Genomic DNA, 27,320 nt, shown 5'->3' on the forward strand with positions numbered 1-27,320 from the left:
ATGTGGTACGATCAGTGGCTTGAAATGTCTTCAGGGACTCGCATTCCTTCTGCTTCTGCATTCTGATTCTCAGCCTACTTTCGTCTTGAGGCTGGCCCCTCTCCTGGAGGTAGGAAGGTAGCTGGGGGTGGAAGGAAAGAAGCTTCTTTTTCTCTTTTGCTTAGACTGAGAGTCCTTGCCACGCATTGCTTTATACTGGCTTAGGCCTGCCTAAGTCACTGGCTGTGGAGTGATTACCAGGATTGTTTAGATCAGGGTCAGCAGTGCCCATCATACAGTCGCCCTTGCAGCTTCTCAGCTCTGCTATTGGAGCACAAAACTGCCACAGACAACAATGTAAGCAGACAAATAACAGCTGGGTTCCAGCAAAATTTTGTTTATGGGCGTGGACATTTGAATTGCGTACCATTTTCTCATGTTAGTAAGTTTTTGTCTTTGATTTCTTTTCACTTGGTCTAGAAAGTGAAAATCATTCATAAGCTCATGGTTCATACCAAAGAGGGAGGTCGGCTGTCATTTGCTCATCCTGGTCTAGAGTAATCGGGAGGGTTGAGAGAGCTACTCTTAATGTTTATGTAGGTAAACAGCATGTTTTGTTTTCTTTTTAACTCTAGTGCTTAAATGATTGCCTGTATGTAGTAGGTAATTAATATTGGAATGAACAAATACAGCTAAAAGCCTTCCTTCCAGTGGACCAAAAGGACATTGAGGACAGGGGCTGTGTTTTTGTGTATTCTACATTGTCGTGAATGTAATAAGTGTGCACATATCATGCATTGCATGGATGGATTTTTTTTTTCCAGGTTGATGTTATGGGCAAGAGAGCAGATAAAAAATTCCTAGTGAAGTTGTAAGTGTTGGAGCTGAAGAAAAAGAACAGAATTATTAGGGGTGTGCGTTCTTCGCTGATGTGGAGGATTGTTTAAATAAGTCAGGTCTTTTAATAGGTTCTGTTTAGGCACCGGCACCACACTAATAGTTCCCCCAAGGTAGTAGCTACACCCATGGAAGCCATCCCCATCCCTCGTATTCTCATTGGCAGTTTGCATTCTGATGGGGAAGAAGGTTCCACAGCTATTTTGTTTGTTCTGCATTTTGTGAAATTAGAAAACCTTGCTTACTTTGGAAGATGCTGATTTTCCCATCACTTTACTTTTAGATGTGACTCAAAGACAGGCCAGAATTATTTACTGAATAATGAAATTCTGATCTTTTTTTTTTTTTTTTTTTTGGTTTTGGCTTTTAAAATTCCTTTAGAAGAATTATGAACATTTCCTCTTTGACTCAAGATAATGTTTTGTCAGTTTTGATTAAAAATTAAAAAAACTATGAAGTGAACAGAGCTAACATTTATAAAGAAAACTTTGGGGCGGGGTGGTGGGGGGCGCCTGGGTGGCTCAGTTCATTGAGCATCTGACTCTTGATTTCCACTCAGGTCATGATCCCAGGGTTGTGGGATTAAGCCCCATGTGGGGCTTCACATGGAGCTTGGAGCCTGCTTGGGAATCTCTCTCTCTCTTTCTCGCCCTCTCCCTCTCCCTCTGCCCCTCTCCCCGACTTGCATGCGCTCTCTCAAATAAAGTGAAATAAATTAATAAAATAAAATAGAAGAATTTGGAACAGATTGTACCTTAGAATGCTGTATCTTTAAAATTCAAGACTATGATTCTTCCCAAATGATTATTTTTATCCATATGGGATATATACCCTAACATAGTACTCAGCAAAATCAATTTTTAGTTTATTTTTATTTGATTTTCTGCTTCACTGGGGTTTTAGGCTAAGTGGCCTCTCTTGTTCATTGCTGTAGCATAGGGTAGGGTTTTCAAGAGTATTTGTTGGGGCGCCTGGGTGGCGCAGTCGGTTAAGCGTCCGACTTCAGCCAGGTCACGATCTCGCGGTCCGTGAGTTCGAGCCCTGCGTCAGGCTCTGGGCTGATGGCTCGGAGCCTAGAGCCTGTTTCCGATTCTGTGTCTCCCTCTCTCTCTGCTCCTCCCCCGTTCATGCTCTGTCTCTCTCTGTCCCAAAAATAAATAAACGTTGAAAAAAAAAAAAAAATTTAAAGAGTATTTGTTGAATGAATGAATATTCAGATGTATAGAGAAAACCTTTTTGAAATATACCATCCTGTGATTTTTATTGCTTTGTGTCTTAAAATCCGTATTAGTTTATAGAGCTGAAATGTCTTTGTTTTGCTGATCTGTATGACGTTGACTGGAGATGTTGCATTGAGGGCAGTATTTTTATCCAGGACGATGTTAAAACTACTTGCCCACTGCCACAGGAGAGGCCTCACCCGTTCAGAAGGACAGCACCTGTATAGCGTACCTGTGCCTTCTGCCTGAACATTAGCTTCTCTGTAACTTGCGTGGGCTTTGGGGCTTCAGCCTTTTTAGCGAGTCAGATCTTACTGGGGTCGTACTCCCGTGGACCTTCAGCGGCAGACCGGTTTCTCTGGAGTGTCGCCGAGAGACCAGCATTGGAACAGTGTCCTCTGCAGTGCCACCTGAGCTCTGGAGAGTGGGGCGCTTGGTGACTTTTATTCAGGCAGGGGAAGGGGGGGCGCATCTGGCAAAGCTGGAGCTGAGGAAGCGTTTGTGGAGGGAGTTTAGAGCAAAATGGGTCAGCCAGAGGAGACTTACGTGACACCTGCCAACGGAGGATGCCATTGACCGTTGCTTCGGTTTCGAACTGGGACGGGATCAGGAGGAGAGGGGCAGACTTGGAGTGTGCAGCAGGGTGCGGGCTGTTGAAGCTGATGAAGCTGACGGGGTTCTGGCTGGAGCTGCCCCAGCCATTTCTGTCCCTACCCCCCCAGCACCGCTGTCTGGTCTGGTTTGGTTTTTAAAGTACTCGTGTATGTTACATTTGCTGTACGTGTAGATGGGACGAAAGTAATTCCTATTCCTATTTTTAGATTCTTGTGGGAATCCCGTGGAACTTGTCCAGTGAAGTCACCAAGGGCTTGCTGTGCTCCAGGCCCCTTGCTCGGTGGGGAGAGAACACAGCAGGCCAGTCTAGCACCACGCCTCTGGGGATGTTGCTGACCTGTGGGCGGCCAAGCTATAAATACTGGTTGAATCAATGATCTGTGCCTGAGTAAGGAGTAGGGAAAGGAAGACTAAACTGAGAATGATCTGAGGCTTTTGAAGACCCCAGACCCCAGACTCCAACTAATGTTTTCTGGGTAGTTAACTTTTGGGGAATCAGGACAAGTAGAAGACGTGGCAAAGACCCCCAGAGGACAGACGGCCCGTTCTTATTAAAGGAAGCCGGGTTCAGGGTAACTAAACTGAAGTCTCACGGCACCCGTAGGCAAATTCTGGGATTAAAAATTATTTTTAAGCACCCAGAAAAGAAAGCCTTGAAGACTGGGAGACACTACAGGTTTATCAAGGTTACTAAGTTACCAAGTAGCCACAAGTTACTAAGAAAACCAGAACTGCTTGTGCATTTTGATAAGCTTTCCAAATAAGTGGTCAGGACACAATCTTGATACTTTTCCTGACTTCACCAAGGTATTTAACACTATCTCTGAAAATCCACCTGTGCCAAAGATGGCAAAACATTGGGGGACTGTACCCACGGAGCACTGATGTAATGAGCACATGTCAACTTCAAGGGAGCCCCACCCACGTAATGCTTGTTAAATTTGTGGGTGACACTAAGTACTGAGGGAAACCTAATGCCAGGAGGGAAGAACACACTGCAAAGGAACAGCCTGGCTGGGAAGGTGGACTTTACCAGGGTTAGCATGGTATTTGCAAAATAAACTCACTGTTGAGGACAAGCTGGGAGAAGCTTGAAGTAGGAAGTATTTTTTTTTAAGGTCTAGTATTTTGTTTGGGTGTGGTTGTTTTAATTGCTTTTAGTCTCAGAGGGAGTTGCCTGCATCATGTGACTGAGGAAGAGTCCCCTTCAGTATTTGCGTTCTTGGTGACCAGAGTGAGGGAGGTGAAAAGCCCATTGTGTTGGGTGGGCTGCCTCTGGAATTGTGGCTTCAGATGAGGGGGCTGCTGTTAAGGAGACAGTGATGGAGGACTTCTTGGAGGAGGAGGAGCTTTCGGTGAGGTCCTTGGCTGAGGGCGTGTTGACACTAATGTGAGGAATGGGTGAAAACGCGGGGGATGGCTGGTCTGGACTACAGAGTCCTCCTGGGGGACATCACCATTTCCAAGGGTTTGAGCAGCTCCTGGGGGGCAGAGGAGGTAGGCTTACTGTCCCAGGTGAATTTGAGGCCCAGGTGGGGCATCTGGTGGAAGATGTCCAGCAAGCAGATGGAGGCTTGTGAGTAGAACTTGCCTGTAGGAGACGTCCAGGTGGAGACAGCTTCCCCGCTTCTTACTTTGAGACCAATGGCTGAATTGGGATCCTTTGCATTACTACTTTGTTGAGGACTTGATCCTGAACTTCTTTGATTTTCTTTTCTAAAACCAGTCTAATTTTGTTTTTATTTTTATATTTTTCCAACTTTGTTTTGAAACTTTAAACCTATACAACAACAAAAAGATTTTGTACGTTGAAAGACTTGCATACTGTTTGCTTGGATTTACCAACCGTTAGCTCTTTGCCACATTTGCTCCGGGTGTGTGTGTATCTGTCTTCCTTTTCCTCTCTCTCGTTCTTTGAAACTCTTTGAGAGTAAGCTGTAGTCATCATAACAATTTAACTCACTTAACTAATTCCCCATGTTCCTCCTAAGGACAAGGACATTCTCATACATAACCACTGTAGAATTCTCCAACTCAAGAAATTATCTAAATGCACTCCGTCTTCAGATTTTTTTTAGTTGTTTCTGGAAGCATCTTTAAAACTTGAAGCTTTTTTTTTTTTTTTTTTTTAACTGGTTACTTATCCAGAATCCAATCAGGAATTAACTTGGGAGCTAGCTTTTAACATTTCAGGCTCCTAGCCTTAAGCATCTGGAGCATTGGATTCTTTAGGACTAGAATGGGCCTGGAAATCTATATTTTCCCAACTTTTTAATATGAAAACATTCAATCCTTTAAGACTGTTACAAGAAAAGTTCATTTAGATTCACTAGTTGTTAGTATTTTAATGTGTTTGCATTCTCTGTTTCTCTAGACACACACAAAGATACTGTTTTATGTATTTATGCATTTTGCTGCTGAACCATTTGAAAGTTAAATCATAATGCTTCACCTCGTAATGCTTTAAGTCATAATAACATTCTTCAGCGTGTTCTTCCTAAGAACAAGGATATGTTCCGGCATAACCACCATGTAATTATAATGCTTAGGAAATTTAACACTGCTGTAGTATTGTTACCTAATATAAAGTCCATACTCAAGTTTTCCTAATTTATTCCAATAATATCCTTTAAGCTGACCCTCCAGCCCACCTTTCAATTCTTGATGTCTATTTTACATAAAGATTTTTAAAATTATGTTCCCCCCCCCAAAGTCTCACAGGTAAACTATATGCCTTCTCGCTAAAACGTGTTGTTTTTGTGATTTTCTAAAGATTTTACTGGGTGTACAAGGTGAAGATTACAGTAAAGAAACCTTCTGGTTTCCTCAGTATTCTGGTAATTTAAATTTGTGAGTCATGAAAAGTTGGGAGGAAACATACAAATAATTGCACAGGTAAACTTGTTTTTGAAAAAAAGCTAAGGGTTCAAGTGTTGGTGGGGCTGTTGGGTGGCAGAGGAATTAGGTTTATTCCATCCCCATGAATTTGAGGGGAAAATAACTGGCTTAGAAACATTTTTGTGACTCATCATATCTAACAAAATATTCCTTAAAACTCTCAAAATTTCTCTTGCTTTTACTCTCTGTGATACCTGCCACTAAATGACATTTAGTCGACGTATCTCTGACCTGCCCTTTGACTTTCTGACCTTTCTTTCCTGGGCACAGTGTTTGAGCCAGTGACAGAGCTTCTGTCAGGGACAGTATGTCACAGATCCAGTAATTAAGTGTGAGCACTGGAATGGATGTCACATTTCAGAATGTGAAGCATGGAACCCTGTTAAAGTTTAAATAACATTTTCCAATTTGGTGATATATAAAGAATGAGTAAATAATACATGAGACAGCATCAAAATTAAAAGCTTTTACCCATCAAAAGATGCTTTAAGAAAATGAATAGGAAAGTTGTAATCTGGCAGAAAATTTTGTAACACATAGGTCTATTAAAGGACAGGTGTTTAGGAAATATAAGGAACTCCTGCAATTCAGTTTAAGAGTGTTAGAAAAAATAGACAAGTGTGCAAAAGACTTGAACAGACAGTTCACAAAAGATGATAAATGGTCAGTAAGCACATGAAGAATGTGCTCAAACATTGGTCTCAGGAGAATGCAGATTAAACCACAGTGAGACACAACTGATAGTGGTCAGAATGGCCAGCATTGAAAAGACTGACAATACCAAATGTTGGCAAGATCCTAGAAAAGACCCCTCATACGTTCTTAGTAGGTTTATAAAATGGTAGAACCACTTTGGCGAAAGGTCTGGCAGTTGCTTATAATTCTGAATATACATGTGGCCCCTGATCCAGTAATTCCAAGTGATTTAGCGCAAGAGAAATGCAAGCATGTTATTTCCTATATGCGAGCAATAGTCTTGTACGAGAGTATTCCAAATAACTTTGCTTGTAATAGTCCAAATGGGGAATAGTCCAGGTTTCTACCAGTAGTAGAGTGGCTACATTCTAATATACTCTGGTATGTTTATACAGTGGAGTACTACTGAGCAACAGAAAAGAATGAACTGCTTCTACACAGAACGTGCTTGGCTCTCTGGAACGTCACGCCAAGGGAGGGAAGCCTTACACAAACAAGCACATATTGTGTGCACACATAGGCAAAACCAGGGGGAAAAAGAAGGAAGAACAAAGGGTCTGCCTCTGGGGTTGGGGTTGGGGTTGGGTGGAAGGTGATTGGAAAGGGCCACGAGAGAACTTATGGGTGGTGTTAGTCTTCAGTGTCTTGACAGGGCTTTGGGTCACACAGTGTATATTTTTGTGAAAACTCAGAGTGTACACTTAAAATGAGAGCGTTTCGTTTCATGTAAATTTTACATAAAAAATGGTAAAGAATGGGGCGCCTGGGTGGCTCAGTCGGTTAAGTGTCTGACTTCGGCTCAGGTCATGATCTCATGGTTTGTGAGTTCGAGCTCCCGTCGGGTTCTGTGCTGATGGCTCGGAGCCTGGAGCCTGCTTGGGATTCTGTGTCTCCCTCTCTCCGCTCCTCCCTCACTCATGCTCATCGCTCTCTCTCTCTCTCTCTCTCTCTCAAAAATAAATAAAGCTTAAAAAAATTTTAAAAAATGGTAAAGAAATATAAAACTGTAGGTTGTGATAGAAGCTGAAGTACTTAGAGGAGGTGAACCAGTGTCTACAAGTTATCTTGAAATGTATTCCATATAAAATAGGTTAGTAGATGGATATAGAGGGATGAATTGACATGCCAGAAACATTATAATAAAGTGTTCATAGTAGAATCTAAGTGATAACACATGGGTATTCTTTGTGAAATTTGTTCAGCTTTGTTGTGTGTTTGAAAAGTTTCATAATAGGGGCGCCTGGGTGGCGCAGTCGGTTAAGCGTCCGACTTCAGCCAGGTCACGATCTCGCGCTCTGTGAGTTCGAGCCCCACGTCGGGCTCTGGGCTGATGGCTCAGAGCCTGGAGCCTGTTTCCAATTCTGTGTCTCCCTCTCTCTCTGCCCCTCCCCTGTTCATGCTCTGTCTCTCTCTGTCCCAAAAATAAATGTTGAAAAAAAAAATTTAAAATAAAAAAAAGAAAAGTTTCATAATAAAACTTGGGAAAATACTCATATTGTTTTTTCGGTCATATGAAAAATGGTTAAATACTGGCAGTTTTTCATGGGCTGTTCTAATACATGTGGCCACATTTTGTAGCTGTTTTATTTAGCAGTCTTTGTCTGACAAGGCGTTGATACAAAGCCCCATTTTCTTCCAGTCATTGTGCTTAGCTGGACTGGATTAATGTGTGGTTGGCAAGGCTCTTGACCGTCTTTGGGACAGATTCCCTAACGTACCAGTCACTCTCCATTTCTGGTCTGTTTGCTTTAAATCAGGTCTCCTCTTCAGTGTAGAATTTTTTTTATCTCCTATTAGCAGCAAGACTGGAGGGCACGAAGGAGGGGAAGGGCTCTACGTGGCCCTCTTTGGGGCAGTGCCTTCCTTGCCTCTTGTAGGCTGTCCTCAAAATACATTGTGATGCATAATTGCATCAACTATGCTTTTGGCCTATGATTTTCTAGTAAGTTAACTCTGAGACCCCTATGCTTTGCCATTTACACGTGAATCCGCTGCACACTTTGTGCTAGTGCTTTTCTGTCCCCCTCCCGTCTCTCCCCATTTGCCTCTGAGGACACTTTTTGTAAATGATGAATTCCATTGTCCTAGAAAGTGGGAACTGGTGAGGAAGGATAGCTATGGATCTTCTGCTGTCTAAAGGGGTTAAGGTCAAAGGCATTTGGGAGCACAGCTGCAAATCAACTGTGGTCGTACCTGTTGGTTTTATGACCTGGTCTCGTTGCCTTAGAGTTAGATGAGTGGGTCTAGGCTTTTGTTTTACTGTTTTTTTGTTTTTTGGGTTTTTTTTTTTTACAATTTTTTTTATTGTTACTGTTTTTAGTTTTGAAAAAAGAAACTTATTGTTTGTTTCATATTTCTTCTAACAACTTTTTACCACCTCAGAGTTTCTGAATGGACACCACAACTCAGTTTTCTTTAGATGCTCCGCCATTCCCAGTTCAGCAGGAGACTGATTTTGAACTCCATAATCACTAAATACCACTAATAACTGTTACCAACATTGATGATTGATTTGCCAGGGAGTGCTTTTTCCTCTGAGACTGTTTTCTCTTTATTGAGTGCTCTGTAGGGAGAACTAATTAAGCCTAAAACACTAACTTGTTAGGCCTGACGTGAGGAAATGAATTTTTGGAGTTAACTACCATTCATAGTATGGTTTTAGCATCTTACCAATGGCACTTCAGTCCCTTGCAGATTCATAGGTGGAGGTTGATGGACCTGTGTTCATCACTGCAGAAGAGAACAGCTGAATCCAGGACACAAACAGGGGGACGTTGGGACAGTGGTTCCTCAACCTGGGGTTCCAAAGAGCAGTGAAGGTTCCTAAAAATAAAGGGAGGCTGATATAGATAGTCACGGCTAATATTTCACTTTCCTTTACTATCTACACTGATGAAAATGGAGACGAGTTCTCAGTTTTGTCTTACTAAATTCTAGTAGCCCTTGTCACTCCTTCAGCCCCCTGTGCCTTTTCTGTACAGGGTCGGTCAGGAGAGCAGTGTCAGGCATCTGACTGTGGGGACAGGTGCACGGGGGCTGCAGCATCCTTCCAGCGTGGGCCTACTTATGTTCAATATAGGTGGCAGTCAGCAAAGATGGATCAGTGAGGAAATTATCTGACACAGAAGCAGTGAAAACTTGCTCGTAGACTAGCTTGGCTTCATAACCAGTGTTTGGGAAACACTGGGCTTCTTTCTTAATATTTCCCTTAACTATTTAGAGGTCTTTTCCTAGTGTGAATTAATTTTAGGATAACTTGTGAAAATGGAAGAAACTTGAAGTGGTGTGATATTTGTTGGACTAGATTTTGTGCCCTTTTTGGTCAAGTATGAGCAGGAAGAAGTGTGATTACTCCTATCATATCAAGAATTTGAGAACGAGTTTATGCATTTAACAAATGTTTGTTGAGTTCCTACTAGGTGCAAGGCAAATGTAGAGGAATGAACAAGGCAGATGAAACATGCATTCTGAAGGAAGAAGGAAGTTAAGAACTAAATTACCAATGAAATAATGCTGTGAAGAAGTACATACTACTGTGAGAGTGTATTAGAAAATGCTCTCACAGGAATAAATATACAGTGGGAAAAAGGCAGTCTCTTGAACAAATGGTTTTGGCAAAACTGGATAGGTACATGCAAAAGAATGAAACTCAACCACTTTCTTTCACCTTACATAAAAATAAATTCAAAATGTGAGACCTGAAACCATAAAAATCCTTGAAGAGAGAATAGTCAATAATTTGTCTGACATTGGCCACCATAGCAGTGTTTTCCTAGCTATGTCTCCCGAGGAAAGGGAAATGAAAGTAAAAATATACTGTTGGGACTACATCAAAATAAAAAATTTCTGCCCAGTGAAGGAAACAATCAACAAAACTAAAAGGCAACCTACTGAATGGGAGAAGATATCTGCAAATGACAAAGCTGATAAAGGGTTAGTACCTAAAATATATGAAGAACTGATACCACTCAACACCCAAAAAACAAATACTCCAGTTAAAAATGGGCAGAAGAGATGAACAGGCATTTCTCCAAAGAAGACAGACAGATGGTCAACAGACACATGAAAAGGTGCTCAACATCACTCATCATGGAAATGTAAATCAAAACTTCAATGAAAGAGACACCTGTCAGATACATCTGTCAAATATACCTGTCAGAATGGCTAAAATAAAAACACAAGAAATAACAAATGTTGGGGAGGATGTAGAGAAAAAGGAGCCCTCTTGTTCTGTTGGTGGGAAGGCAAACTGGTGCAGCCACTCTGAAAACAGTATGGAGGTTCCTCAGAAAATTAATAATAGAACTACTCTATGATCCAGTAATTGTATTTACCCCAAAAATGCAAAAACACAAATTCAAAGGGATACGTGCACCCCTGTGTCTATTGCACCATTATTTACAACAGCCTAACTATGGATGCAGCTCAACTGTCCATTGATAGGTGAATGGATAAAGAAGTGGTATGTGTATATAGTGGAATATTCTTCCTCCATAACAAAGTATTAGATCTTGCCATTTCAAACTATGGATGAAGCTAGAGAGTAATGCTAAGCAAAATAAGTCAGAGAAAGATAAACATTTCACTCATGTGGAATTTAAGAAAGAACAAATGAGCAAAGGGAAAAAGACAAACCAAGAAAAAGTCTTCGTTTAAAAAATGTATATTCATTTATTTTGAGACAGAGAGAGAGAACTTGCGTGCACGGGGTGGGGAGGGGCGCAGAGAGAGAATCCTAGGCAGGCTCCGGGCTATCAGCACAGAGCCCAAAGTGGAGCTCGGTATCATGAACTGTGAGATCATGATCTGAGTTGAAATCAAGAGTTGGACTCTTAACCGACTCAGCCACCTAGCCACCCCCAAGAAACAGACTCTTAACTATAGAGAACAAACTGATTGTTACCAGAGGGGAGGTAGGTGGGGCAGTGAGTGAAATAGGGGATGGAGATTAAAGAGTACACTTCTCATGAGGAAAAAGAAAATAATAATCATAATAACAGAGAAACAGAAAGAAAAAGAAAATGCCGTCACAGTGTTATGGGAAAGCCTCCTTGAAGAGGTGGGATTTAAGAAGAAAAAGCAGTAGATAGCTGGGCTGGGGGCAACTATGTGGTGGTAACCCAGTGTTGACATTCATTCAGGAAGAGGGCATGGCCTATGCAGGACCAGAGCAGGGTGAGTGTTTTGTATCTGGAACATACACAGCCATAGGAAGTGACACAAAATGAAAGCCAGAGTGGTTGGCTGGGGCCATGTCAAATAGAGTCTTATAGGCCACATCAAAGATTTTTATTTTATCTTAAGAACAGTGTGAACCCCTAAGAAAAATAGGGTTTTTTTTTAAAAAGGGTAATGATATAATCGGGTTGAAAAAATTATTGTGCCTGCTGTATAGAGCAGGGAAAGTATGTTAAAGTATTGTAGTAGCCTATGAGATGATGGTAACATGGATTTGGGTGGTCTCAGTAGAGGGGCAAACTATGTTTGAGACACAATTTTCCACTTCTTTTATGTCATGGCACATATAAATGGTTTTTTAAAATATCATGCCAGGGTAAATAGGCAAGGATGACCTAGGGGCTGAGGGGAATTCACGTCTTGGCATAGGTGTAAGCCATTTGCAACAGTCTGCTAGGGAGACTCTGACTTGAGAGATGGGTATTTGGGAAAAGGAAGAGGATCAAGTCAAGGATGAATGCCAAGTTTTTGGTTTAAGCAGCTGGCTTTTGATGGAAGTGTTCCTGAGATTTGGACAGAGAGGAGAGGAGAAAGATCATGGGTTCAGTTGTGTGTATGCAGTGTTTGGGTTTTCCATACGGATTCAAATGGATATTGAGTAGACAGATAACGTTTGGACCTAAAAGGAGAGGAAAGTTTAAGCCTATGGATGCATTAGTCAACTAGGCAGATGGCATAGGAGCAAGGCATATGGAATTTCCACATTTGAAAGTCAACTAGAGGAGAATGAAGTAGCAAAAGAGATTGAGAAGTAGAAAGTTCAGAAAGGTAGAAGAAATACGAGATGAAGAATCAGAAAAAGTCAAGCAAGGAAAGAGAATGTTTTAGGAGGAAGAATTCCTTTGAGAGGGCAAGTTAGATGAGGACTGAAAATACTCCATTGGATTCAGCAACATGGAAGTCATTGGCGTCACATTAGAGTGACTGCCCTGTGCAGAAGCTACATCGCAGCCTACGTACAGGGTGTAAGGAGTGAGTGGGCCATCACAAAATGAAAGCAGTGAAATCATAGCTCTGTTGAGAATTTCATCTATGATGGGAAGGAGATAGAGCAGGGGCTCACTCTGGGCTTGAGGGAAGATGTAGTAAAGGCAGAAAGGCTGACAGTACCGGAGAGTGAAAGGATAAGGAGGGTGAGGTAGCTGAGGAATTGGGAGGAAAACAGAGTGGATGCTGGTGAATGTAGGTTTGTGATGGGTGGCAGTGCAGTCCTGACGGTTTCCTGCTGATGCTTCTGTCTTCTGTGCTATAAGAGGCTGTGGCGTTTTCTGAGTATGAGAAAATAGGATTCTTGAGGGGCAGAGATGTTTGAAATAGTCCTTCTGGAGAACAGGAAAGGGAGTGTTCCAGAGATGTGTGCAGGATTGACAGGCAGCCCTGAGGGCCCGTTGGGATTCGCTCCACTGTGTCCTGTCCGTGATTTCTTTTGGTGTCCCTTGCTGCCCTTAACAGTCGTGGATAAGGGTGAGTGATTGTGTTCATCCAGGGAGACCGTTATGGCGGATTGATGCAATGAATGGATTGAGGAGCAAAGGCTTTAGTGAGTCAGGGAGTGACTTAACTGATGAACTGTGGACTCTCAACATGGAAAGATGTGAAGGCAGCAGGCGAGGAGGAGTTCAGAAGAAAGTAGAAGCAAGAGAACTATGGGATCCAAGAAGAAGTTGTTGAGTAAACGAGCTGGAAAAATAGGAGGGTGTGTGATCCGAGTGGATGTTTTTATTCTGTGCGTCACATACTGGGGACAGCCTAAACCTTCGCATTTAGAGGTGGTGCTCCCTAGCTCGGGATGGTGTGTGCAAGTAGATTTCACTCAATGTCTGAGGAGTTCTGTCTGTAATACTGGCTATTTAATAATTAGATTTCAAAAAAGTTGCTCATGTTTGCTGTGGAGATTATATGTAGATGAGGGGTGTGTGTGTGTGTGTGTGTGTGTGTGTGTGTTTGAAGAAATAGATTTTTGGTATCTTTGGTATCTTTGGCTATCCTGCAGTTCTCATGATAGACTCAAGCCAACAGAGCTTTCTTAGCAAGGTTACAGAATCTGTCAAGATGGTTGTGCCAGGGAAGCTACAGAGATACCTCAACAAGGATGAAGATGCCATTAGACAGGTGAATTAGGGTGGGTTTATCACAAGAGCCCCGGTAGGGATATAATAATAAATGTTGAGGGGGGTGCCTGGGTAGTTCAGTTGGTTAAGCATCCGACTCTTGGTTTCGGATCAGGTCCTGATCTCACAGTGGGTGAGTTTGAGCCGTGAATGGAGCTCTGCACTGACAGTGTGGAGCCTCCTTGGGATTCTCTCTCTCCCTTTCTCTCTGCCCCTTCTCCGCCTTAAATGAATGAATGAATGAATGAATGAATGAATGAATGAATGTTGGCTATAGGATGGAGGGGAGCAAGGTCACTGGGGGTGAAGAAATGAAGGAAAGAGAACTGGTCACATTTGCCACACAGGTGGACATTGACATCACACGGTACTGGCTGGTTTCCAGGTGAGTACGTCACTGAGGGGAGAGAGCACCGCAGGTGGTCGATGGCAGTGAGGAGGCAGGTTGGAGGGCAGTATAACTGGACGGCATGGGCCTCAGAGGAAGAGGGTTTTGTTGCTGTTTCTTTTTTAGGGGGTGAGGAAATGATGCTCTGCAAACTGGTAAAAGCAAGCCCTGCTTTCCTCCTCCTCCAGAGCCTGAGAATCAGAGCTGGCTAGCACGGGAAGCCGTGCAATGGTTCTCTTCATGTGTGGTCCCGGCACCAGCCGCCTCCAGTCACCCGGGTGGGAACCTATTAGAAATGCACGTTCTCGGACCCCAGAGGCTCAGAAACTCTGGGAGTGGGCCCAGCAGTCTGTGTTTTGACAAGCCCTCCAGGTGACTGTGATGTGCTCCTGAGAGCCACTGCTGCGAATGAAAGCTGATTGGGTGAGGGGAGGGAAGTAGTCCTTGGGACCCGTGAACAGTCTCATGGATTTCCCCTGGCATGTTTTGGAAGCAGGCAGAGCCTGGCATCCGTGGACATGAGACTGGGCTTTTGTGGTCTCCAGTGGCATCAGGCTGATAATAATAGTCTCAGAGCACATGTTAGGAGTTTGATCTTTGTCTGGATGTAGGAATTTGCTATTAGCCCCAGCAGCGATTGATTACGAGGAATAATTTGTGACTTTAGTTTGACTTTAGTTGTCATTGCCAGGGTTTTAAAACTGTGATTTTCTATATGCACATGAATTTATTTTTAAACTTTTCGTAAATATTTCCTGTCATAAAAATAAGTTGTGCTTATTATAAGTGAGAGTAACTTGGAATTCAGAATTTCTTTTTCCTTAAGGAAGAAGACAGGTTACATGTTACTTCACAGACTTAGCCTGTTCACCCTATCTCAAATAGCAGGTGTGCCATTATTGTGCCACTAGGGAGGGAAGACCTTTTCTTAAAAACCTGTAAAACTTGTAAAAGGTGAAGGAGAAGATTGTGTCAATGTGTGTGATGAACATTTTCGAGGGGGATGATTGGAGCTGTGTTGGAGAAGCCTCAGGGGTGAGGTACCCCCGAATTTAGTAGGCATGATTCTCATCTCAATTCGGCGTTGGCCACAGACCTGTAATTCAGAATGCGGCTGCCTTGGTGCAGGCCCATAAAGGGAGAGAAGGAACTCCGGCAGCTTGGGCAGCCGTGGTGGCAGGCTGATGTCATGAAACAGAATTGGGATTGGAGGGCTGGGGGCTTGTGCATGTGTCCCAACTGATTCATTAGAAACGTGTCGCGTGGATGAATTCAACAAACACTTGCACGCCTGGTTTAATGCCAAGACGCATTCTAAAGGCAAGGAAATTGAGGCCCCCAAGTTTGATGTTTTCCCCAAGTCAAAGTCAGTGAGGAAGCCAGGAATCGAATCCGGGTTTCTTAAGTCTGAAATGGGCTACCTACCATGTGAGTATAGTGGCTTGGTTTCCTGTGGCCCCAGGACAGGTCTCTTGTCACTCTTCCTCTCTCTGAAAACAACAAAAGAAAACCTCGGAAATATTTGTCAAATAAATTTGTATGGTGGCGGGTCTTCTTAATTCCCTGTCAACAACTGATTCACTGTCATGTAACATTTTAGCACTCACTCACTTTAGCAGGACGGATCTTTGAGGAAATGGCTCTTGGTCAGAGGACACCTGGGACGCTCAGCAGTTTTGTTCAGTTGCCCTGATGCCTTGTTCACTCTTTTCAGCTCTTGGCCATCAAATATTGGTACCATAGGCGACTGACTCCTCTTCAGAACATTTAAATGTTTAATTTGCTTGTGAAGCATTCAGTTTGGCTGGGAAAAAAAAAATTAAACCCTCATAAATAAAGGTTGCCGCCTTGCTCTCGATGCTGTTTGTGCTAAATTAATTTAATGTACTAATCAGAGTTCTGATGAATTCTGTGAACTGCTAATTTTAAATCAGTGAATAAATGGTAGTAACTTTGGGCTGGTTTTACTTCCCAGAAGGGACTATGTGGAGTTGGGATTCGAAGGAAGTGGAAAAAATCAGAAGACAGTTGCACACTCTCTTTCCAGTATTTTCTCTGAGGTCCTGTTTCCTGGATCACTGTTGCCACGCTTCAGGGTTCCTTCTTTCCCTGCCTGCTCCCTTCCAGCCTATTGGCCCTCCCTCTCCCCCATTCCTCCCCTGCCTATCTTCCCTCCATGCTTTCATTCCCAGCTCCTTCTCCCTTCTTCTCTGGGGAAATACGTTTGTTTTTTTGTTTGTTTGTTTGTTTTACTTTTGCTGCATTAGGAATTAGACTTGGAATGATCATACCTGTGAATCAGAATTCTAGAGCATTAATTAATTTCTTACCATTTAGTTTTCTGTTTCATTCAAACAAACTAAGTAATGGTCTTTCCATGTAGGCATTTGATTAGACCCTGAAGGGCCAGATCAAGCTGGTTTCGGCATGGGGCCACATGTTCCAGCAAGGCCTCTTTCAGTTTTGAATGATTCGGTACTTAGGCTAAAACCATTCGAGACTGACTCCAAGAAAACAGAACTGGCAACACACTCTGTTCCATTGCATTTTGTCCAGCATGCATAATTTTTTTAAGGTTTGGAGTTGGGAGACAGCACCAACCGAGAAAGGAATCCCGTAAGTGGGAGAAAGGCTGTCGCATTGTTAGGAGAGCATTTCAGCCTGAGTGATTAGCGGTATTTGGCCATGAGGAAGGGGCCTCTAAAAATAACTGCTGAGCAGAGTTTGCAGTCAGGTCCAATTTCAGTTCTAGAGGCCTTGCCCGTGGAACAGTTGGCCAGTCTGAAGCTCTGTAGGGAAGGGCACTTGGCGTGCGTGATACCTGCTGATAGTTCTGATTTTTGTCTTCCATATATACTCTTCATGGATTGAAGAAACCAAAATGGCTGAAGGTAAAGGTACATTTTTATTGTTTGGGTTAAAAGTGGTTTGGGATCTAGCTGACAGCTTTTAGCTTTATTTTCAGTTGTGCACCTTTAAAATACTTTTGACTGTTCGACTACGTTTTCTACATCTTTTCTATTTAGAACTCCTGGAGACATCACCTTTTCATGGTAGTTTAATTTTTCCTGGAGTAATCTGTCCTTGATCTGAATATGTTTTGGTGTCTTAGAATACCTTTTAGTATATTAGATTATATATTTGTAAAAGCAGAAACCACATTTTAAAAACTTCAGAAAAATGTACAAGCAGTCTTCTTTGGTCTTATAATTACAGTAAATTCAAAGAATTGTGTGTAGTTAGATTTAGATCTCATATGACATTATAGGAAATCTAAGGCATGTGTAAGTCTTGTATTAGTGAGCACACTTAGTTGGTGCAGGCAGAGCTTGACTCAGGCTTTACCATGTGTGGAAACTGACCTAATTTTTGTGAAGCGGGTGATAAATGCAAAGTAAAGATGCTAGTGTTTTATTTTGTATTTAAACTGAATCATTAACTTCAAGGGTTCTTAAATAATGTGTTGAATTTACATTTTTGTATATTTGTTTTTGCTTTAGTTTGTGAGTTAAGAATGTCTTTCCATTTAGTTGAAAGCAAGCTACATTAGCTCGTTATGTTTTTGTTTTTCAAATTGATTTGGACTTTTTATTTGTATATGTTCATTTGTTACATTAGGTAACCCTAGCAGAGTGGTAAGAGCCACCGCAGTCCTGCTGTGGCACATACATTCACAAACAGAACCCCATCTTAAGACCCCAGATTTCTGTAACCTTCCCGTCCCAGTTCATTATGTCAAAAATTTATTTATGGAAAAAAAAAAAAAAGACGTATTAAGACACCAAGACAGCTCCCAACTCTCAGCTGCCTAAGTGGCCACTGGAAGGAGTCTATTATTAGTATGGAGAATATGAATATCTTTACTTTGAACACTGTTTTAAATAAATGGTTAGAATGGGTCACCTGACTGTTCTGATGAAGTACCTCATCCAGCCATGAAGAAGAATATGAAATATGTATCTTTAGTTCTTTTAGAAGACATTTCTCCCTGTTTCTGTGGTGATTACATAATCTGCATAGTTAGGTAAAATCAGCTGGTACTTCTGACCCACATTTACCAGTTCTTGGCTTCCAAAAGGTGATGCTTTGTAACATAAAAAAAATAATCAGTTTGATGAGTTGCTTGACAGCTTTTATGTTTTTTCTTTAAACTTTAAATGTGTGGGGCTTATGTATAAATTTATGAAATCATCAGCATAATGCTAAGCAAAACTTGGACATGGTTGATTTGTAATCCAGTTTGTTGTAATCCAGTTAAGTGACTGACTGACCCCTGTTCAGGTGCTGGGCATGTCTTATTTTCTTTTTCCTCAAATGAACAATAAAATTTACCTATGGTCCCTAGCCCACATTTTGTAGACACACATTTCATTGCTCGCTGTGGTAATTTTCTGTGTTTGGTAGTAAGAACAGTGTTCTGATTTGGAGGTCATTACTTTTGGTGGGTCAGTGTGGAAGAAAATGAATCTCACAGTTCTTGCCATATTCTTAACCTCCATTAACAAAATCTTGACTAATCCCTGGGACTACAGGTGGAATCATGAGTCAGAAAATGAAATGAACACTCTCAGATTTATTCTGATCTTAGAAAATAGGGTTGACTACTAGAAATAGCTTTGGGACAAAGTGCTGATTTCAGGTCTCTTTAAGGTGTTTCTGTTGAAGTGTTTATCTTACTGTGTTTATTTCAGTTCATTGGACAGAAACTAATCTGCCCTTTGGGACTAGGTACGCCATATTTTCAAAGTGACATATCAAGGGAGTATTATTTGGTGTCAGTTAAAACATTCTCCTAACGAAGATGTCCTGGGAAAGACTCCTTTTTATAATTTGCTGTTTGTTCCTTTATGGAATTAGTAAATATTAACCGTAATAAGACTAATAATACTAGAGTAACAATTTATTTGACATTATGAAGGATGGATAAAATATTGCTAATAATTTCATATTCTAGCTAAGTAACATTTACCCTTTTTTTGACGTTTATCTCTTTTAAAGTGATTAATCTGTTTGATAAACAGTATCTTAAATGAAAAATCTAAGATTTATTGTACATTTTTTGCATTCTTTTTTTTCCCAACATTTATTTATTTTTGAGAGAGAGAGAGACAGAGTGTGAGCAGAGGGGCAGAGAGAGAGAAGCAGGCTTCAGGCTCTGAGCTGTCAGCATGGAGCCCGACACGGGGCTCCAACCCACAAACTGTGAGATCATGACCTGAGCCAAAGTCGGACACTTAACTGACTGAGCTGCCTAGGCACCCCCATTTTTTGCATTCTTAAACAGTTCGAAATATTATTTTAATGACAGACTCAATTTGATGGTCATTATTCCCTTGTTCATAAGATTGTTTTAAGGACAGTTCAAGGGGAATAGCCCCCTGCCATGTATTCTTTTCAAATTCTTTATCTTGCTGCTGGTTTTCATACCTCCTACAGGCCTGCCTTCCATCAGCACTGTTGGTTTCTAATTTCTTTGAGCACTTTGTTGCTTTGACTCAGGTGAGGTTGTCTGTAAAGTATATTCTTTAGTTTTTTGCAGTAAGTTAGGAAACGTGATCAAAGTTGTTAGCCTCATTTCTAAAACAAATGTAAACGGTCTGTAGATAAAGTATGTTCTTTACTGTGTTTGGCTCCCCCTCCCCCCCATCCCTTAGCTCTGCTGTGGTGCACGCATTTATGTGATTTTTTTAAAAACACTTTTTGCACTTTTACTTATATTTAGTGTTGCAGGTCAGTAACTTAGATGAGTATTTACTGAATTAACTTGGTTAAGTGATACTTTAGTTTTGAGAATCTTAGAAATTTTCCTTCATTTCTGCTTTAAGAAAGAGAAATGGACATAGAATTGATCTTTGAATTCAAGTAATTATTTTGTTTCATTAACAATTTCATTACAAACTCATTTTAAATTATAAATCCGTATTTGGCAGTAAATGGGTATTTCAGAAGGCATTTTTCTTATTATAATTAGTATTCTATATAAATGAGAGTATATGTGCATATATTTGTATGAATATAGAAATAAGTTTTTTTATACAGCATTAAAAAAATTTTTTTTAAATGTTTATTTACTTTTGAGAGAGAGAGGAAGAGAGAGAGAGACAGAGTATGAGTGGGTATAGGGCAGAGAAAGGGAGACACAGAATCTGAAGCAGGTTCCAGGTTCTGAGCTGCTAGCACACAGCCCGACATGGGGCTCCAACCCATGAACCATGAAATCATGACTTGAGCCAAAGCTGGACACCCAACCAACTGAGCCATCCAGGTACCCCTATACAGCATTAAAAATGTCTTCATGGGGCTCTTGGGTGGCTCAGTTGGTTAAGCGTCTGACTTCTGCTCAGGTCATGATCTCATGGTTTGTGAGTTCAAACCCCACGTTGGGCTCTGTGCTGATGACAGCTTAGAGCCTGGAACCTACTTCGGATTCTGTGTCTCCCTCTCTCTGCCCCTTCCCCGTTCATGGTCTGTCTGTCTGTCTGTCTCTCTCTCTCTCTCTTTCTTTCTCAAAAATAAACATTATTTTTTTTTTGAAAAGTCTTCATATGTATAGAAGTTTAATAAACACACAACACTGCTGGTGTATCTATGGTACTCCTCTGTCCTCACTTTTTTCTCTTATTTTTTAAAATTTTAGTGATGCTCTATATTGTTCAGTAATATCAGAAATCATCATTTTCACCCACCAACATTTCTGAAGTTTTCACCCACCCAGTCTCCCCCTCCCATGGCTGTGTTCAGGTAATGAAACAGGAAAGCCTGTTTTAAGTGCATTTAATATGTAGCATTATAATCTATGCCCGGAGAGAATTTGAAAAAGTATACATTATGTTTTTAGATAGCCAGCTTTTAGGAGACTTCTAATAATCATATAAGAAATAGTAGATGGTCATATGTTATTTGGTAAGTATTCTTTTGTAAATTCACCATATGATTATAAATCTGGTCCTAATGTTAAAGAACATAAGAAAAGAAAATTGACTTTTTTTTTTAAGAATGACATTTGTCTTATTTAGTCATAATTTTACATAATTAAATATGGATATCTAGAAAAAATATATGTATTTGAGTGTGTATACACACACACACTCTCACTTTCTCAGACTGATTTAGTTTTTGTGGCCCCTTTTGAAAAGTTGATCTAGTGGTTTATTTAAAAAAAATTATCCTTTTAATAAGATTTTCATTTCATTTTTTTTCTTCTAGAAGATTTGGCAGTATATTCTTGATTTGAGCCATTGGAAAACTACTACCAGCATTCTTTAATGAGAGTTGGATTTAGGAATCAGAAAGCAGGTTCTAGATTAGAGCTAGTGCGTTTTTTTTTTGTTTTTTTGTTTTTTGTTTTGTTTTTTTTGAAATCCTGTAATTTGGTTCACCCGTATGGATCAAGGAACTCAGGACCATGGAAGTCAGATTTAATTCCTAGCTCTACCCAACTTGTCCTGGTGAATCATTTGAACTTTTTTTCTATAAAACAGCGTTGATTATTCCTGTCCTTACCCCCCGTGGTTCTGAACCAGGCATCACCCTTGTAGGGTCATTGGCGGTGCTTTTGTTTGTCATAATCACTGGGAGCTCCTTACCTTTGGGACCCAAGGAAACCAGGGATGCCAGCTGCCCAGCAGTGTGAGGCACAATTGCACAGGATAAAGAATTGTTCTTTACAGACATCCAGAAATGCCCTCTCGAGATACACTGACAAGACCTCTGTGAGAGTCACATGCAGTTGTGCGCGTGGAAGCCCTTTAAAATGTATGACCCGCGTTCCACAAAGAGAAGACAGTGTCCTGCTCTACTACCTGGTTGAACTTTTCCTTTTCTCAAGGGCATATGGGAATATGACCTATCCTTTTAATACTATTTACTATGTTCCTTTGTAAGAGAAATTTGAATACCGTGGTCCTTTCTTTCAAGGACAGTGTTGTCCATTTTCTCTCAGTGTCACTTGTCTGTCATGTTTTGTTTGTTTGTTTACTTTGGGCTGTAAGAATATTTCCAAAAGAGAAGGTGTATTTAACACACGAGATGTAATACATGACACTCAGCGGACAGAGTTGACAAAGCTGTTTCCTGCATTGAGACCGATTGGATTGTGCATGATGAGCCTTTTCCTGCTTCCTTAGACCCCAGTGGATCTTGTTACAGAGGGGGACTAATTGTACTATTTTGCTTCCCTTCTTCCTTGACCTCTCTTTGCTCCAAATAGTCTTGTTCCTTCTTCTGTCCTTCTCTGGATAAGAATATGGAGCCATTGTGGAGGGAGATATTTTCTGTGACCATTAAGAGGCGTTTTAAGATTCTACAGACACTAAGTGGGTCAGAGAAAAGGATTTGGCTACATTTCTATAGGATTTCATTAAATCGTTGATAGGCACTGAACTTTAGGGGAGGTTATATTTAATTTTTTTTTTTCAACGTTTATTTATTTTTGGGACAGAGAGAGACAGCATGAACGGGGGAGGGGCAGAGAGAGAGGGAGACACAGAATCGGAAACAGGCTCCAGGCTCCGAGCCATCAGCCCAGAGCCCGACGCGGGGCTCGAACTCACGGACCGCGAGATTGTGACCTGGCTGAAGTCGGACGCTTAACTGACTGCGCCACCCAGGCGCCCCGGGGGGAGGTTATATTTAGGTGGTTTGGGTAAAGAACTTAGAAGGAAGGTATACATATTATATGTATTGCACATAATATAATACACATGTTATATCAAATTTTATTTTTAAAAAATTGTTAGCCAACGAGTTGTTTATTTCTTTCATTACTTCTAAGTCAGAGTTTTACTATGTGGTGTTGGGTCTAAACAGAATCTTTTCTGTTTCAAAATCTTCATTTTACATAACATGTTCTGAGAATTTGAGTGAAAACTGTTTTTGAAATGATTTACCAATGTAAACACTTTCAAATTACTGGAGAAATAATTCAGGAAAAAGAGGTGTTTAATAAAGTGTCATCTTGTATAATGACATTGTTCATCTGTTTTATTTTTAAACAGATACAAAGCATGGAGGACATAAAAATGGGAAGAAAGGAGGACTTTCTGGAAGTTCATTTTTCACATGGTTTATGGTCATTGCATTGCTGGGAGTCTGGACATCAGTAGCTGTCGTCTGGTTTGATCTTGTTGATTATGAGGAAGTTTTAGGTAAGAATTTTGGTATCATTTCTTTTGTGAATTTGTAAAAGCATAAAAGACATTCTTTAGTAATCTTAAAGATTTGTCATTATTTGGGGGCATACTCTTAATTTCTGTAGGCTTTCACTTGTTCTCAACAGGGTGGGAATACAAGGGGATGTTAGCAGGGTTACCTGGGAGTAATGACTTTTCAGCTTCTTTGAACATGAGCTGCAGTTAAAAAAAAAAAAGGCTTTATACTGTATGTATATCCCACAGAAAAGTTTTATCAAATAGCACTTAACTCTTAGGAAATGGAGTATTCTCATTTTTATTCATCGTGTTAGGAGTTTTAAGTATTCATGAGCCACAATTTATTTCAGGACCCAATTTGCAAGACCCTTCCTTAGAAAGCATTTTGAAGCATACCCCTTCTTCTTTTTGGAATGAATGCGTGTGTGTGTGTGTGTGTGTGTGTGTGCGCACGCGTGCGCGCGCGTGTGTATGTATTGGTGCTGGGATGGGTTGTATGTGTGTGTAGGTGTTGGGATAGGAGTGTGTATATGTATGTAGGTATTGGGATAAAGGTATGTATGTGTAGGTATTGGGATAGGGGATAGAGGTACGTGTGTAGGTGTTGGGATGGGGGTGTGTCTGTGTAAGTGTTGGGATAAGGGTGCGTGTGTGTGTGTAGGTGGTGAGGTGGGGTGTGTCTCTATGTGTAGGTGTTGCCATAAAGGTGTGTCTGTGCTGTATAGGTGCCGGGATAGGGATGCGTGTGTGTGTGTAGGTGCTGAGATTGGTGTGTGTGCGTGTGCGTGTAGGTGTTGGGATAGGGGTGTGCATGTGTGTGTACGTGTGCATGTGTTAGGTACTGTCTATCTGCTGTTGCAGTTGTCATGTTATTTCAGATAGTTGTCTTCCTTTCTCCTGATTTTTCCTTTTCTCTCCCAATAATCACTGCAGTTGTTCATGACTTTTTACATTAATGATTCATTACCATTTGTAGAGTCATATTCCTTGTTTTTTTTTTCTGCCTCATGAAGTCTTTTTTTAAATTGAGATAAAATTTACATAACATAAAATTCAATATTGTTGATATGTGAAAATGTGCAGTTTACTGGCAATGTACAGGTTACTAGTATACTTTCTGCATCTGTGATTTGCTTATTCTTGATATTTCGTATACAATCCTACATTTTGCATTCAGCATACTGTTTTCAAGGTTCACTACTTACTCCATTTTATGGCTGAATAATATTCCATTGTATGGAAACACACCACATTTTGCTTATCCAGTCATCAGTGATGGACCTTTGGGTTGTTTCCACTTTTGGTTATTGTAAGTGGTCTTCCTCTTTAATAATCCAGTGAAAAATGTGGACCCTGTCACTGAAAACAAATCCCGTGCTGTTCTATATGTAGCAGGTTGCATAGAAAATCCCCTCTCTTCCATAAAGCCTTCTGCTTTAGATGTGAGATTATAGTCATCTTTCTGGGGGAGAAAAGGCAAAACATGCTTATGTGTAATCTCCCTTTGGTTGAAGCTTTTCATTGTGATTAAAGCAGAGTGTCTCTGGATAGACTGTGAGAGTAATAGAGGAAGAATTTTAGTTTGGAGACAAACGGCTGAGTACATCTGTGCTTTTGTTGACGTACTATGGTATATTGCTAGGGAACATCTATTAAACAAGCGAAGAGATTTAAAATTATTATACATTTAAGAGCAAGTAACAATTTTCATGTTTTTACATGCATGCAGCCAAAGCAAAGGACTTCCGTTATAACTTATCAGAGGTACTTCAAGGTAGGCCTTTGGAGATGCATTTTAAGTCTACTTGTGATATCTCTAAAACGTCATCCTTATTTTATTAACTTAGTTGTCACATGCATCAGAGAATATAAGTGGTAGGACCAATTTCCCCCTTGAAGTTTGTCAGAAAGTATGGTATTTTCTATCTTTTTTTTTTAATGTTTATTTATTTTTGATAGAACACAAGGGGGGAGGAGAAGAGAGAGAGGGAAACACAGAATCCGAAGCAGGCTCCAGTCTCTGAGCTGTCAGCACAGATCGCTCGAACCCACAGACCATGAGATCATGACCCGAGCTGAAGTCAGACGCCCAACCGACTGAGCCACCCAGGCGCCCTGATATTTTGTCTTTTTAATGTTACTTGAGCTCTGTGCTATAGATTGCCTCAACGTGCAGACCAGTGCTTTCTATTTTCTTAGTAACGGAAACGATACTGATACTGCCTTATCTGTCCATCACTATTATTACTATTATTATTATTATCACCATCATTTCTAATGTGTTTTCTAAACCAGACTTCTACATGGCAAGTTAACTAGTTCCCTAAGTAGAACGAAGGCTCTGGGAGGGTAAAGATTGATCACAGCCACTTTTCTCCAAAACTTCTGCCTGCTCTTAGGCAATGTTTTAATTTACATTTTATTAAAGAGATAACAGTACTACAAACTGATGTTTTAGTACTAATGCTGGATTTGTGGTTGGTGTTTAAAATATTTCCGTACGTTATGTCTCTTCACAGCCATTATCCTATAATGAGTTATAAATCATGTTGATTTTAGGACGTTTTTTAGGATTGAATGTATCCGACTCATATTTGAAGTGCTAAGCGTAGCAGTGCTCCTAGATAATAAAGCCTTAAGATACATATTTATTCTGCTTGAAGAGGAAAGGCTCTGGTTCTGTTGTCTTCTCAAGTTGTGGTTTAATCCTTTTTTTTTTTCTTTAATAGATAGCTAGTGCTAGTTAAGTTTTAGGTGAGATAATTAAGTTTTCCTTTGAATTTCAGAAAGCCAGTTTTACATACTTTATTTCCAGAAGTCTTTAAGGTTGAGTCATGATATTTCTGTTGTAAATCATTATTTTATAAAATATAAAATTAATTGCCCTCTTACTTTCAGTATTTATACTTGATATTAATAAATATTAATTATATTTAGTCTTTATTTGACGTTTGGCGGGTGTTCCTTTTGTTTTGAAGATTGATGGTGGTAGGAACTTTCCTACTTTAGATGCATTAAATTTCATGTTAGAAACACCTCAAGAATGTTTCTTATATATGTTGAAAATTTTACCTAAAATCTTTTTTAGTAGCGTAATAAAATTCTTCTGAAAGGATTAAATCAGACACTATTAAAACTTTAAAGAAAATATTTTAGCTCAGTTATATTTCTTAGATTGTTAGCCAGACAGTTCCTGAATCTGTAAGAGAATTGCCTGTCACTTACTTGTAGGTAAGGTATTCAGTTAGGATCTTCAGGATTTTCAGGATGCAGAGAGCAAAGAATTACATTGATCGGTAACATTTATGGCTAATGTTCAGGCCTGCAGTGAGTGGTAATACCTTATCAAACTTTTCTCCTTTCTTCCCATCCGTCTTTTCCTCCCCTTTGCAGGAAAACTGGGAGTCTATGATGCTGATGGTGATGGAGATTTTGATGTGGATGATGCCAAAGTTTTATTAGGCAAGTAGATTCTTTACTTTTTGCTGGAAACAAAACAATATGTTTGCCTTAATAATATCTATGTCAGTCGTACACATTTTATGGAAGATATTTTCCCAATTTAATTGTATATTTCATTCTTACTGATGTGTTGAGGCTTAATTGTTTTTCCATGGACTTACGTTTCAATTTACTTTTATAAGTGGATAAGTGTACAGCTCTTGCACGTAATATTTTTATAAGCATAATAATTTCATATCTGTTTTCAGATTTAAAGCACTTCATATTCTGAACTTAATATTCGAGCATATAGATAACGTCCTAGCCTGTTTTCAGATATGGTAATTATAGCCATTCATTATCATCAGTTGACATAATTCACTTCCATTTGAAAATGTAAGTTTCTAAAGGCTTACATAAATTCATTTTGAAATAAAATAGTGGTACTAAACATTTTAAAGTGTCCTATGCATATTTTAAAGGTAACATTAAAATATGGACCAGTAGTTTTTGGCTGGGTTTCTTTATTTTAGAAATCTTGAGACTTTCTTTTTCTATCTCTAGAGTTACCTGTCTTTTATCATTGAGATATTTCTTGTAATATATAAATATGTGATATTCCCTCATTTGTTTTATTTTTAAAAAAAATTTTTTTTAACGTTTATTTATTTTTGAGACAGAGAGAGAC

The 27,320-nt window shown here is 40.2% G+C and overlaps 1 protein-coding gene across 5 annotated transcripts in view; it reads left to right on the top strand.

Annotated features, from left to right (window-relative positions):
• The window catches only part of ASPH (aspartate beta-hydroxylase), a 222,155-nt gene that overhangs the window by 18,289 nt on the left and 176,546 nt on the right, over nt 1–27,320 (top strand). For 2 of the 5 annotated variants that reach the window (XM_086695806.1, XM_086695803.1), the window contains exons 2-4: nt 23,039–23,188; nt 24,921–24,965; nt 26,585–26,653. In XM_086695806.1, the coding sequence (XP_086551932.1) occupies nt 23,039–23,188; nt 24,921–24,965; nt 26,585–26,653 (264 nt within the window). Of the gene's footprint in view, nt 1–16,703; nt 16,934–23,038; nt 23,189–24,920; nt 24,966–26,584; nt 26,654–27,320 lie in introns of those variants that run through there. The other 3 variants (XM_086695807.1, XM_086695804.1, XM_086695805.1) reach the window with 3 other exon arrangements.

This window comes from Puma concolor, chromosome F2, assembly GCF_028749965.1.
Source record: "Puma concolor isolate L17-30 chromosome F2, mPumCon1.1.hap2, whole genome shotgun sequence".
In the NCBI taxonomy this organism is placed as follows: Eukaryota; Metazoa; Chordata; class Mammalia; order Carnivora; family Felidae; genus Puma; species Puma concolor.